Below are 15026 nucleotides of genomic sequence, written 5' to 3'. Positions count from 1 at the left end.
TATGAAAACCCTGAGCGTATATTTCTCCCAAATTATTAGATTTTGTTTTGACACTTAAAAAGATTCTGATTTCTTTTTTCTCTCTGCTTTAAACCATCACGACTGCAGCGGCCAAAAGTGGTCCAATCCATGGAATGCATTCTAGACCGTCTCTGCAGGGGCTGCAGTGATTGTCATTAATAACCATGTCGGAGAGGGAGTAACATTCCCTCAGAGGCGAATCCGTCTCTCTTCCTAAACCAAGCTGAGATGGTCCGAGTGTTAATTGCCAGTCCTCAGCAATGCCTTACCAGTTGTGTTTCCTCTCTGCTGATTTACAGTCCCACCATCTTGAATAGAGCTAAATAGAGTTCCACTATAAATACCGCTGCCAGCAGCAGTTATGTATTTAAGCATGTGCAGAAATGCATTGGGCCCATCTAATTTAGTCTAAGCCATAAAGGGAGACCCCAGAGGCTGTGCAGAAACACAGGTGCATGGTTACTGGTGCAGGAGTGGTCCAACACACATGAACTCTTTCAAATTTGTCTCTTCTTCTGAAGAAAAATCCAAACTAAGAGAGTTTTTTAAAACAGTCTAAGCACCTTTAGAGAAACCACGGCAGCGTGGACGTGTGTGAGTGGAGGCTGGACCGTGTTGATGGAGCTGGTGAGTGATGATTCGGGAGAAAGTCATAAAAGAAAGAGGGCATGCCGAAGGGGTCAACGGGGATCAGTTTCACCCTTATGTCTCTCTCTCTCTCTCTCTCTCTCTCTCTCTCTCTCTCTCTCTCTCTCTCTCTCTCTCTCTCTCTCTCTCTCTCTCTCTCTCTCTCTCTCTCTCTCTCTCTCTCTGTTTCTTTCTTTCTCTTTCGCTCACACGATCTTTCTCTCTCTCTCGTTCTCCCCCTTTTTTCTTTCTCTTCTCTCTCTTTGTTTCTCACTCTCCCTCTTTTTTCTTTCTTTCTCCCCCTCTTTCTCTCTCTTCTCTCCCTCCCTCTCTGTTTCTTTCTCTCTCTCACACACACACACAGAATCTTTCTCTCTCCATCCCTCTCTCTCTCTCTCTCTCTCTCTCTCTCTTTGTTTCTCATTGTCCCTCTTTTTTTCTTTCTCTCTCCCCCTCTTTCTCTCTCTCTCTCCCCCTGTTTCTTTCTCTCTCCCTCCCTCCCTCCCTCTCTCTCTCTCTCTCTCTCTCTTTGTTTCCCATTGTCCCTCTTTTTTCTTTCTCTATCCCCTTCTTTCTCTCTCTCTCCCCCCTCTATATCTATCTATCTATCTATCTATCTATCTATCTATCTATCTATCTATCTATCTATCTATCTATCTATCTATCTATCTATCTATCTATCTATCTATCTATCTATCTCACATCTTTAGAAAGTTTCCTCTATACTCTCTCTCTTTCTCTTACACAAGCTCTCTCTCTCTCTCTCGTTCTCCTTTTTCTCTTTCTTGTTCTTGCTCTTTCTCTCTCTCCCTCCCTCTCTTTCTCCCCCTCTCTCTCTCTCTCTCTTTCTTTCCCTCTTTCTCTCTCCCTTTCTCCCCCTCTTTCTCTCTCCTTTTCTCTCTCTCCACCCCTCACCCCTCTCACATCTTCAAAAATTCCTCTCTAAACTTTTTCTCCAAAAGACACACACACACACACACACACACACACACACACACACACACACACACACACACACACACACACACACACACACACAGACATCTCTATCGATCGACGCCCACAACCCATTTGCCGCCCGGCCCTGTAAAGGACGAGTGTAGGGGCAGCACAATCTGTTCTCATCATCAGAAATGCTCTCAGTGAGGGACGGATTAGGAAAGTGATTCCAGGCGATGTGATACTTATTGATGTGATTCTCACTATATTAATTTTATCATATCAAATAAGTTGTATTTGAGTCAGATAGGAATATAGATATTTTATTTAAAATGACATGAAAAATGTTCCTAAAAGAAAAAAATTTAGATTTTTCTATTTTTGACATTTAAGCCAAGATGATGCGAATAAAGTGAAATATTAATGTAAAAATGTGGAAAGAATGTTCGGAAGGGAAAATAGTTAAGTCCATGTGTTGACTATTTGTTTATGTCTAACTGAATGAATCAGTTTCCTTCAATCCTTCACAATAAGAGTCGTGAACAATCAGATTTTCCTCAAAGTACAGAAAATCTGGAGCTAGAATTTGATTTAAATTACATTTTCCAGTAAACATCAGAATGCAGCTATGAATTATGGGAAGTTTTTTACAATTGGGCAGAGTTGCAGTACATGTAAACAATCATTTTCATAAAACATCACCTTGATTTTACACACGGCATAATGAGTATCTTTGGTCTTTACTCTAGTACTAATTTAGTTGTTGTTTCGTATTTCGGTGGTTTTCTTAAACCTGAAAGTCTCGCAATAGTTTTTTGTCTTTTTTTATAACATTTTGGCCAATTTTTTTACTTTTACTTTAATCTTGACTTTGTGTTTTTCTTTTTACCTTTTCCACTGTTTTTAAACATCTACAATATTAGTGACATTTCGAATTTAGTCCCTTTTCTCAGCATCTTAAATTTAATCTTAGTAGTTTGAGTTTTTCTCTTGACATTTCCACATCACTGAAAATAATTTTCACATATTTGATCAACATTTTGGATTTTTTTAATGTAGATTATTAATTGTGACATTTGGACTTTTTTCTTGAAATAGGACTGATCTGTATATTAAAGCAAAAAGCTTGAAAATAGGCTTTGAACTCCCAGGTTAGTTTGCAAAGCCACAATTTCAAACATGATAATTTAACTGGGTGCAATTTTTTAGACATTAGATGTGAATTTAACTGATGGTCTAAAGTGGTGTGTGTAATGAAGCCCACTGAGACTGAGCTCACCAGAAGACTGACAGCTCTGCTGCGACTCAGGGGTATGAGTTTACTATAGGTGTGTTGCTGCAGCCCGAACCCTTAACGCTGATCCGTATGTGGGAACCAGGGGCCTCGTTCTGGCTAGGCGAGCCCCCTGCGATCCCCTCTCAGTGGGGTATGGGGGGCCTGCCATCTCCCGCCTCCTTGGATGAGAAAACAACCCTCCCAGTCTGCAGAATAAAGGGCATGGGGGCAAACCACTCAGCGAGAGAGAGAGGGAGGGGTGAGAGGTCTTTAAAGGTGGGAACATTTGAAATGAGTCCTCTGATTCATCTGAACTATGTGCAACACTTGTACACATGCCCTCAAACATGTGGTGCTCCAGCTACTTTCTACATGCATACCTGTGCAGCTGGACTGTAACAGGGTATGCCGAATACCATTTATAGCTCCCAAACGTCCGTCGTAGAGTTGAAACCTCCTCTGTCACTCTCACCGAGGGGCTGCCTGTTAATGAGGGATGCTGTGAAATGCACGGTTACCTCTGCAGAGTGCCCAGAATGGTTCTCCAGAGGCTCTTATTTTGGAACCCTTCTGTTGGTTTTACATCCTGCTGCTGAGAGTCAGATCCTGTGCTTGCCCTCTCGTACAACTGGTAGCCCAATTATGATTTTCCTGGTGTTTTATTTCTCTGAATTTCCCTTTCTTGGGAAAGCGAGACCTGATGATTTCCATTAAAATGTAACATTAGGTCACTTAGCAGCTTAAAGCAGCAGTCTGGTGTATTTTTCCTCAGAGGGCACCATCTAGAGGCAGAAACATGTACTGCACCTTAAGCCCCTCCCCCTACAGCCTCTCGTTCGTGAACGCGCGTCTCTAGCCGTCCAGCAGAGCTAAAACACATGGTGTGACAACAATGCCTACATTATATCACAGTTCAGGGTAAGACTGTCACTTTTATTGATTTCTTAAAAAAAAAGAAGACACGTTTCCTCAAAGTAAACACCCTGCAGTTTTAGTCGTAATGGTGCGAGCAGTAATCATGGGTTGCTGTTAACGTTTTTAACAGCGTGATTCTTAAACCAAACAGAACTATTTCCGTTTACTTAGTCAGATGTGCTGCTTTGGGTCGTTCGCGTGGGCGTTTCATCGTCTGCTTGGCCCCTGATGCAGCACTTCTGTCATGTTCCTCAACATGACTCCATCAAGTCTCAAGGCTGGGCCACTGATGGCTTCTGGAAGGACTACAGACAGAAGGTGGAGGTTTCAAAGCTGTGGTGTCAGTCTTCACTCAACCCCACCCCACCCTCTACCCACCATCCCAAAACACCAATAATGACTGAGGGTGCATGGAACAGTCTAGTCTTACAGTCTGCAGACGTCTTGGTTTTGGATTAAAAATGAAGATGCAACACCTGCTAGACAGGGTTTGTGAGGGAAAGGAGCATAAACTCTGATTTACTGGCAGAAACAAACTGTTAGACTGTGAATGTGTTTGTTGCTCGGAGGGAGCCTCTTAAATGACGGAGATTTGATCTAGCAAATAATGTTCCTCGCCTTGAGACGTGGTTTGGAAGCACCTCTGGAGCAGCTCATCTATCAGACATAACTAATTTATGTTTTCTGCTGTAGTTAGACACAGTTAAAACACAGATTGTCAGGAATCAAAGCTCTCTCTGTGTGCCTGCTCCTGACGGTGGGAGTTTTTTCTCACCAGTAAAACCAGCGTCGACTCCTCTGTACCTGTGCTTTGTTTGGCACTCCTGTGTGAATTCCGTAACTGTTCAAGCACAGATTGTGGATTGGAAAGAAGTGGGTTTGAAGAACTCTCCCTTTGTTGCCCACATCCTGTGTTTGACCCCCAGTTAATCACAGCCCACCTCCCTCCTGCACCCTCCCCCTCCTCCCACCCCCCATAGACAGAGGTGCCGGTGGTGGGAACGGAGGAGGAAGTTCCTGGGGGTCACAGACCAAGATCAGGTGAAGGGATGACAGCCTCTGCCGGTGGAGCGGCGGTATTGAGAACCCGTGAACCCCGGATGAGCCTTTTTCACATTTCTTTACCCCGTAAGGTAGCCAGGAATTCCGCAACGATGAGACTCCGCCCCCTACAGATCCGCGGCTTACCTGATTACGTCAAAAGCGACCCAACTCTTCACGAGGAAGAAAAGCGAATTCAGAGTTGTTTTCGTGGCGTCTTTCCTTCCTCTGCTCCTGACTGTTCCAGTCACCACTCGAAGAGCTACAGGAAGACTCGGCCCGTCATCACTGACATCAGTGACAGACGCCAGGAGAACAAAGAGGGCTCTGACAACCTCCCCAGTGAAAGGTTTTCAGCAGATGGACGCGTCTTCCTCTTTCCTGTGCCGATAAGAACTCCGCTCAGATTAAAGAGAAAAATGTCGCCGATTAAATTAGCAGAAAAGCATAGTGTTTTCTCGTGGAGTAATAGCAGTGACTTCTGATGGAGGGTCTTCACTCTTTAGTACAGTAGGAACATCTGGTGTGAGTTAGCATGATTGTAGGTTTCAGAGGAACCTCTGTTTGCTTGGTGAGGGGAGAACGGGGGAATTTAGTGGAAAAGTGATGTTCAAAAGGTTCTGAGAAACTCTGAGGCTTCAGTGTGTCACCATCATTTAGTCCTGCCAGCTTCCCAAAAGCCTTCTTATGAATTTGACCAAATATCGTAGCGTTTCACCGCGTATTTAACCTGGATTTCCTTCACTGGGTGTTTATTTGTCTGAACAGTAAATTTCACGACCTGATATTTATTCTTTCCATTCTCTCACGGCTCTGCTGTGTTTACGAGGCTCTCAGAAGTGGCCTATAATGAGAATGTGAAAGGGTTACTGAGCGACATCACCCACAGTGTTCATACCAACCTCAGTTGGAATTAGAAACACCCCCGTCCTTTTAGAAACTCCATTTTTATTTCATAAACACTCAAATGGACGTGCTTATTTCATGGATATTCCGCTGTTTCGTTCGACTTTGTCACGAGACACAAGCAGGAACGGTAAAGTAGAAGAGAACAGATTCTAACAGCTTCTCTTGGCGCATGGAATCTTGAGTGCTTTACATTTATTGAGGTTTGATGTGTTTATTAGCTTTGGGGCGATAAAAAATCCTTCATAGTCAGGCCTAATTACTGAGGTGTGTGTGTGCGTGCGTGCATGTGTGTGTGTGTGCGCGCGCGTGCGTGTGTGTGTGTGTGTGTGTGTGCACGTGTGTGCGTTTTGGGGTTTTTCAGCATCACGAACTTAAGCAGGTCTATAATTAGCACACTGAACAACATTGTTCTCAAATATCTGTTCTGATTCATGCTGGCTGTCACCTTCTGAAAGAAACAAATTACACGGGGAGGACGAACACGGTTGTCAGCCCGGTTCCAGCAGGCAGCGTGCAATTTAGGATGTTTTACCAAACCGGTGGGACTGAACGGTGCGGTACCGGTGCAGTGAAAGAGGTGGCGAGGGCTGATTGTTGGCAGGTTGTGTCTGATTCATCAGCAGGTAATTACTGGATAATGGAGGCATTCCAGTCTGTTGAAAGGAGGCTTAACCCAAAGGTGCTGTTTTTGTTTTCCTGCACAAACAGACATGCCTCTGCTGCTTAAGGAATTAAGAGCACCTTCGTACGAGTCGTTCTGCAGAACATGTGTGGATTATTATAGATTAGCCACACAATTGTTGGCACCAGATCCTCAAATGGGACAAATCAAGCTAGTGTGGAAACATCTCAGGGCACCAGAGACGTACCCCACATCAGTTGGCCGTTCGTCTTCTGGAGCTCAGAGCGTGCTCCATGTGCGGCCACTTTTACCCTGTCGCTCTCCTCTGTTTCCACCTCCCTAGCCTTCCACCCCCTTATCAGGGTGCTGGAGCTAGAGGAGAGGAGGGGAGAGGGGTCGCGAGGTCAAAGTCTTTTCCTCTTTGGATCTCGGGGCTTGCTGGGAGAGGCTTGGCTAGAGAATGGCTGCATTAGAGCCGGGGTTGGGGGGGTCAAGATTTTAATTCTGTTAAAGAACAGCTGGTTTGAGTTTCTCCTCACGTCGCTCTCTTCCCTCCCCTCGTGCCACAAATCCAGGGAGATGAAAAATTTGTTCAGAGGGGAACCAGTAAAATAAAAAAGGTTTACGGTCCAAAGCCCTTACCCTTTCCTTGCTCCAGCATTAGACAGGAATGTAATAACGTCAGCATTTGGCCTCACTTAGATTGACTTAAAACAAGGAAGTCCTTTCTGTGTTTGGGTGTCTTAACAACCGGATGAAACTTAATTAAAAAGCTCGAAAAGTTGGAGCGGATTTTTTGTACTCGAAGCCAGAGGAATTGTCCCCCTCAAGTTTCAGTTTCTGCGTGAAATTCTTATTTCTCACGTAACGTTAAACAGGTGAGATTGGTGTTGTTGGCTCCCTTTACCTGTTCAAAGCCTGCAGGTTTCCTGATAAATTCAAAGGAAAACATCTTCAAATTAAAATGTCATGAATCTGATTTGTTTTAAAAGCACATTCTCACAGAAAGAGCATATTTCCCCTTTTAAATATGAAAAGTGTTGATCTAAATGCCGAAGCAAGGCTTTCCCATGTAGAGCTGGCTGGTGGGTCGGAGAAAGAGGAGGAAGGGGGTCGGTAGGCACTTCAGCCCTCCTATGCATGGAAAACTAATAACAGATTTTTTTTCCCCTGGTCTGCCTCATCCTGTGCTGCTCTGCTGGCCGGCCGGCCGGCTGGCTGGCTAGCCGCGGGGCTGTGTTGGTGTGTGGCGCAGCAGCAATCAGAGGTCATAATTTCATTGGCGGTTAGCATCAGGTTCAATTTTTCTAGTAGGTTACATTTACCAGAAGGTCTGGATTGTGTTACTGTGTAACGGTGGAATCAGTGCAGAGCTGCAGAAATCCCTCCACCTTTCCAAGAGGAGCTGTTGCAGGAAGAGCGGTGTGCACAAAGCTCAACCATTAGTGCCGAGTAATGACCATTATACTAAAAGACAGGATGATGACTAGATTCTGTGTTACACTGTAAGAAATTTATGTCAACTGGGTCCGCCAAACCTAGCTTCTTTAAAGGGATACGATGCGATTTAAAATCATGTTCTTGAGCCAGTAGGTGCTAAAATTACGCTGCAGGGTAAACGAAAAGTCACTCAGACCCCCACCGCTCACTGTGGCCTGAATGTCTCTCTTGCAACTTTAGACTGGCGGGCGCCACCTGTTGGATAAGAAAGAAAGAAAGATTGGATAAGCTACATTTCCTGCATGTTTTAGATCATGAACACAGCTGATTTGTTTACCCCTGTAGACACTAATGAAAGCTGAGGAGACGTTTCAGCTGTTGGATTAAAGTGGTAAAAAGATGAACGCACAACGAGCAAATATGTTTTGATTAACCAAAACTAGGGGGTGCTAAAAGCTAGCCAAAACTGCCAGGTGTGCCTTTAATGTAAAGGCTGGTATACATTGTAACGTCAATGAATATTACTCTTCACAGTTAAAGACAAAGTTCACTAAGAAACCATTTTTTTACTTTTCATTTTTTAAAACTGCTCAGTCAGCGAGTATCACATGCACGTTGAACGTAAAGTAGTCTTCTACCCCAATTTCCTGCATTAGCCATCAATAGAAAATAGATTCTGAAACGTGGAGGACATCTTGGCTAGTAGAAGCTAACAGTTAACATTAGCAACTCTATAAAATGGCAGAACTCCTTCATGCTCCTTCAGGCTTGTGTTGTTTGTGGAGAAGAAACATCAGTGCTGCCGATCAAACAGAGTCAGTGGTAGAGTTATGATGCTGTTAGCCAATCAGAGGCGAGGTGAGTAAGAATCCAAAAGAGTCCTGTCCTTTTCTGCCGCCCTCTCCTCCGACTAGTTGACAAAACTTGATAAAGTAAAGTCAACATTTACATTTTTAGAGTACAGGCTAGCTACGTCATCAAGACTGAGACTAGGGCTCAAAATTTTGTGTTCATAATCTTTTAGTTCTCCAAAAATGTTTGAAACTTCCTGCAGAATTTCTTCAAAGGAACAGAGAACCGATGATAAAGCACTCCAGACATCGATTTGGTTCAGTTTGTGTTAAATTTATTTATTTTGCATTTCTGATTGATTTGAGCTAGTAAAACATTCTTATTCTTGAGTTATTTTACACTTTAATCAATAATCATCAAGTACCAAGAGTGTAGACGTTTGTTTGTACCTTTATTTAGGTTATTTGCACGCACCTACTATTTCCAAAGAAAACAAGTGTCCATGCCGATGTGCTGCGCTGTAAAAATCAACATTATATCATTTGCTGGCGTTGTTTAAATTTATGAGATAGAATTTTTTCAGATGGTGAAAAATTGTTCATTTTAAAAACACTTCACTGTGGCTGTTAGACTTCCCTTCATTTTGGAAATAAGCCTTTCCTGAAATCTATCCTTTTATAAAAGGCTTTACCCCAAAATTCCACTACCTCCGCTCCGCTCCGGCACGAACTCCGCAGCAAAATCGGTCCCGTTGTAGTCAGTCAGAGTTGTGCCACTACTGCGGCCGTGCGGCGCAGTGCGCTGCCCGCCGTTCCGCCATCCAGCAAAAATAGGATCGATTCTATTTTTGCGGGACGCCGGAGCACCTCCGCAGTCAACGGACAGAAATCACAACCGCCCAACAGGAAAGGGAGCAAGCACAACTTCTGTTATTTCACAATAAATCGATAAACAAAAGGCGTTTTTTGTTTCATATGCACAGGTTTAACAACTTTTAACAACTATCAATGGCAGCTGAACTTTAAATGCACAAAAGTAAGCCATAAATACAGTTTCCACTATCAAAGTAGTTGTTGTTGATCCAAACACTGCTGATCTCTCAACACAACTGATGGGCAGATTAAACAGTTCATTTCAATGCTTCTCCCACACAACGGGTGTTTGGATCTAACTTCCGCGTTTATTGCTCGGACTGTATCGCAAGATCTCGAAAATCCCGCGCATGCCTGTTTGCGCACCTCAGGTCTCCGCACCGGAGCGGAGCCTTTGTAGAGCGGGTACCAGTAAAAACTGAGTTCGGAAGCGAGCAGCTGCGGAAGGCGGGGGCGGACCGGAGCGGAGCAGAGGTAGTGGAATTTTGGGGTTATTCAGTTTGTTTGGGATATCCAAAGGGGCTTGAAAGGAGAAAAATAAGAGACAAAGATCAAGGTCTTCTATGAGATGTTGTTTCTTGTCAACATTTTCTACGAAAAGGGGAAAAACATCGGAAAAGTTGCACCGTTTCTTTGAGAGTGAATGTTTTGTCTGTTTTCAGGAATGTGACCAGGTGCACATTGATGATGTCTCTTCTGACGACAACGGCCAGGATTTGAGGTACACGAGATTAGCTGGACAATTGATCAAAACAAAACATCTTAATGTGGAAGCAGCTTGTGGTGACAGATCCTATGTGTGTCTGTTTTAGTACGTATAACTTCGGCGCTGATGGTTTCCACGCAGCAGCCACTAGTGCCAACCTGTGTCTGGCCACCGGCGTGCGCGGAGGCGTGGACTGGATGAGAAAACTGGCCTTCCGCTACAGACGAGTAAAAGAAATCTACACCACCTACAAAAATAACGTCGGAGGTAATCCCCAACAAAGCAGCTCTGCTCTCAAACCGCTGTGTCTGTGTGCCCTGATTGTGTCTGAAGCTCGGGCGAGTTTTGAAAAATATCAGAGGTATTGGGGAAGCTGGGCCAATCCAAACAATGTACCCCTGCGCTTCAGGTCTGCTGGGCCCAGCCAAAAGGGAAGCCTGGTTGCAATTGCGAGCAGAAATCGAAGCCTTGACAGACTCCTGGTTAACACTGGCACTGAAAGCACTAACGCTCATCCACTCAAGGTAGGAAAACCGTACCCAGTCCCTCACTGCACATTTATAAACCTCTATGTGGAGTCAATAAATCCTTTCTTAGCTCCTAAATAAAGAAACCAGGTTGTGTATTTGTCGTTTGTACAGCCTGCTTCCTCTAATTTTGACAAATAAGACGGGTAAATGATCCGACTTGAAAAACGAGCCAATATTTCACTGTTGGACATGTTTTTACAGAACTCGTGCATCGCTGTGTGTGTACGCGGTTTTCTCTTGTCCTCCCTTGGAGTGATTTAGGATGATGCTCTTTGCTCTTCTCCTCAGGTCCAACTGTGTGAACATCCTGGTGACCACCACGCAGCTCATCCCCGCTCTGGCAAAGGTTCTGCTCTATGGCTTGGGAACCGTCTTTCCTATAGAGAATATTTATAGTGCAACCAAAATAGGTAACGGTGCTTTTTTTTGTCTGACACTCGTGATTTGTTTCTCTTTTGTTTTGCCGGCATGGTGAGGATAAACTGTTAGGACCTCAGTGACAGGACTGTGGCTGAGGCTGGGTGGGAATCATGGGGGAGGGGGGTGGTTGGTCACCGGAGAGGGTTGATGTTCCTCTGTGAGGGAATAGACCTAATCAACCTGGGATTATTTCCTTGGAGCAGGACCTGCGATGGGCCTCCACAGGCCTTCTGCTCCTCGCCTCTTGCATATGAAACCACTTCTGCACATTTATGTCATTCCAGAGGAACAGAAGCACCCCACCCCCTCATTTTCACGTTTCAAATGCAAAATAAACATCCAGCTTCGCTGTTGCAACATTTCCATGCCAATCGGAGCTGACTTTGAGCTCTCTCATGATGAAACCGACCCTGTAACATGCGAAAGTCTGTTTGTTTTAGATTCAAAGGAGACACATAAAGAAAATCTCACCGTTTGCATCCTTTTGTGCTGCCATGTGGATCTCTACTGCCTCTAGAGACACTCCAAACTGGGAAAAACAACGTCCATCCGTTTTCTGTCAGGGTTTGGTTTTAGGAATTATTTGCCTAAAACAAGCTGTTTGAAAAAGATCCCATTTGTGATGTCACAAATAGGAAAATTAGAATAGAACAGAAACACCTCTCATTTGTAAAATAGAGCTGCTGCTCTACTAGCGGCTCTACTCTAAGCCCCTCCCAGATGTCGGAGCTTCTGAGCTTATAGCAGCCTGAGCAGGGGATGGGTGGGTGTGGCCAGGTCCAACTTCTTAGAGCCCTGAAACGGCTCATTTTGGAAGGTACTGAAAATGTCAAGAATACAAATGCCGAATTCATGCAAAGAGCTTTGGGAACATGTTTTGCATCAACCATATCACTATTATAACGAGAAAAAAGTCATAATATGTCCCTTTTAAGTAACTTTAAATGTTTTCCCCCCTAACTCAGTTCACATTCTGCCTTTTGTCATTTCAGGTGTGCATCACTCTAACATCCTGCTTTTTACTGTTTCACAGGGAAGGAAAGCTGTTTTGAGAGAGTAATTCAAAGGTTCGGGAGGAAAGTTGTTTACATTGTTGTTGGAGACGGTGTGGAAGAGGAGCAGGGCTCGAAAAAGGTGAGAGGCACCAAATCCAGCTCGCCCAACAGCAGCTTTATTATTATTATTATTATTATTCTTTTTCATGAGGTCAAGAGAACAGCTGTACCATTGCAGAAAGAAAGTAATTAGCACTTCAGCTCCCTTCAACAATCTCACTTTGCTTTCATCCTGTCATAATGCATCTGAGTACAAGAGAGAGTGTGTAGCGTGTAATCAGTGTGCTTCCTCCTCCGTCTCAGGTTCACAGAGCAGGGAGGAGGGAGATGGCATAATTATATATTCCTGCTTGGTGCTCTGAGCAGTGTGAACGCTGCGTGTGTAATGCTAGACCAGCCCTTTCAGGCATGTCGCATAAAGAAGACCTAAATCATTCTTGATCAAATTGGAAAATCTACTGCAGCGGAAGGCTTGTTAGCATGGAGAAACAGCTCAACGTCTAAGATCCTGACCTGTGTGTGTGTGTGTGTGTGTGTGTGTTACCTGCACAGCTCTAGAGCACATCTTCCTTACAGTTTCAGCGAGCCACTTGTCCTTCCTTTTACATTTTCACCCGTCAGTACACTCCGACTGGACGCTGGAGGACAACTGAGGACTGATTAGAGAGGGGGAACAAGTTTTGCCCCAGATAAAAGTTAGTGCAATAGCCACACATCCGGGGAATGTGCTCTTCAGGGACGGTGGTTGAAATAGATGCAGTCATTTTCACTTGACATTGATGGAGTGAATGGTTTCTGTGTCAACACACCACGACTTCACCCATCAGGAGGCGCGTATCGGACGCGACGCCGCGTGGAACCACAAAAGCAAATGTCTGAAAAGGTCCGAAATCCCCCTCGACACAGTTCTGTCTTCAGTTATCACCGTCGCCCGGGAGACCAGGCAGAGATAACATCTCCTGCTTTTAAACTTAAAAGCAAAGACGATTTACAAAACAAAAAGCAAAGAGCTTTTTAAGGGTCAGTGCAGGCTCTCCTAAGCGGAACATATGCCTGGGAGAGGCAATACCTTTGATGGGGGGGGGGGGGGGGGGGGTAAATGGGCTCCACATACTGAAGAGCCGAGAACTCCACCTGACAAGCTCCTTTCATTCTCTGCGACTCGGGTTTCTCCTCCATCCTTTTTTTTTTTAACCTGGCAGCTCCTTTGCACTGTGCTAAAAACACACACCCATTCAGAACGACTATTAACTGCTCCTGGATCAGTTTGGAGTTATGAAAACGCACTTTAGAGCTAAAAGTGTGTGAACACGTCGACGAAACGTGCATTATCGAAACGATTGCTTTTCCTGGTGAAATTCCCAGGTATCCGTTTATTGAATGCACTAAGAAGACTGAAATCTAATAGAAAGTTTTTTAAGCTTAGGAAAACCTTGCTCGTGGTATTTCATATACTTATTTGCTTTTTATCATGTATAAAATGTACCAATTCTCACAGATCACACGAGGCAAAAATCGATTTTTAAGAAAAGTAAAGCAACCTTTTGTTAGACATTTTATCTTGTTTTACTATTAGCTACTTACCACACGGCCAGATTTATGGTGGTTCTTTGCTCCTGAAGGGAGGATTCAAAGTTCGCTGAACTTACACCCCTGTTCTTCTCTGTGTCTGGTTCAGTGACGTCAATCTGGTGATGCGCATTTGTAGTCCTACGTGTATTTTCACACATTCCCGTATTCAAAAGCAAGCACTTGTTGGCATCAGAGTCGGACGTCAGGTGAAACCCATGGCTTTTCTAGCCACATTGACTTGCATTCATTTTTTTGTTCTTCTGGGGACCCGTGATCCGGAAGTAGATGAGCGTGACCTCGGCTCCCTTTTACATTTATATTCATCTGTAACAAATAAAGATGGAGGATTTATTTAGAAATGACCATCTTTTTGTTATTTATTTGACTCCATGTGATCCAACTGTAAACAAAAAAGCCCGTTTTGTTCATTTCCTTGCTGCGGTTTTGCCAGAAACGGTTGTTTGTGCCTGAATCCGAACATCTATGGTAACTTTAATAAAAGCCAACATCAGCGGTCTCTACCACAGTTATTTTGTTTACTGGAGGACTTCTACTTGAAATTTGTTGTAGCTTGGATTTAAACTTAGAAAGCATATTTGTGTGTCTGTAACACTGTTATTTATTCAGATTTAGCCCTAAATCGCTATTTCTGTTGCTCCACAGCACAACATGCCCTTCTGGAGGATTTCCAGCCACTCAGACCTCATGGCCCTCCACCATGCTCTGGACCTGGAGTACTTGTAGCACTACGTCGCCGTCCTACACCCCTCTGCGCCTCAGCACATCAAACAACCTTTCACCTTCACCCTCCAGGCCTGCTTGCCCTCCCACCTCCCTCTCCACCTGCGGCTCGCCCCCGTACTGCCTGGCATGTGTCTTTCACTACAAAAACGAAGAAGAGGAGAGTGGAACAAAGAAGCAGGCGGTTAATGTGCTGACATACTGTCGCACGTCGTCTTAAACCTAAACTTTTTCCTCTCCTGCGAAGCGAAGGAGAGAGGGGAATTTACGGCGCAGCAGCTGCTTGCCCTGATTACTGTGAATCGGCTGCTTTCTGAAGCTGTCGACGTGTTTTACCACACACACACACACACACACACACACACACACCCAACAGCCCCTTCACTTGCTCATGCCGGGACTCTGTCAGGGTTCACACCTCGGAGGGGAGCAGAGCTACCGACGACCTCGCCTTCCTCGCCACAGAACTCAGCAAACACCTCCCTACCCCTCTCCTGCTCCACCTTTACCTGCTTCTAAAGCCCCCCCTCGGCGGGACAGTGGACGTC

General features: G+C 44.6%; 1 protein-coding gene across 9 annotated transcripts in view; it reads left to right on the top strand.

Annotated features, from left to right (window-relative positions):
• eya1 (EYA transcriptional coactivator and phosphatase 1) overlaps positions 1–14712 on the top strand; it is a 44331-nt gene extending 29619 nt beyond the window's left edge. For all 9 annotated transcript variants that reach the window (XM_015955270.3, XM_015955268.3, XM_070553203.1 and 6 more), the window contains 6 exons: positions 10117–10175; positions 10267–10427; positions 10570–10684; positions 10979–11100; positions 12144–12244; positions 14401–14712. In XM_015955270.3, coding sequence (XP_015810756.1) covers positions 10117–10175; positions 10267–10427; positions 10570–10684; positions 10979–11100; positions 12144–12244; positions 14401–14481 — 639 coding nt within the window. In that variant the 3' untranslated portion in view covers positions 14482–14712. The remainder of the gene's footprint in view (positions 1–10116; positions 10176–10266; positions 10428–10569; positions 10685–10978; positions 11101–12143; positions 12245–14400) is intronic.
• The last annotated feature ends 314 nt before the right edge of the window (positions 14713–15026 follow it).

This window comes from Nothobranchius furzeri, chromosome 7, assembly GCF_043380555.1.
Source record: "Nothobranchius furzeri strain GRZ-AD chromosome 7, NfurGRZ-RIMD1, whole genome shotgun sequence".
Classification (NCBI taxonomy): Eukaryota; Metazoa; Chordata; class Actinopteri; order Cyprinodontiformes; family Nothobranchiidae; genus Nothobranchius; species Nothobranchius furzeri.
Note: the sequence above shows the minus strand (reverse complement) of the source record. Positions and strands in the feature narration are given on the sequence as shown.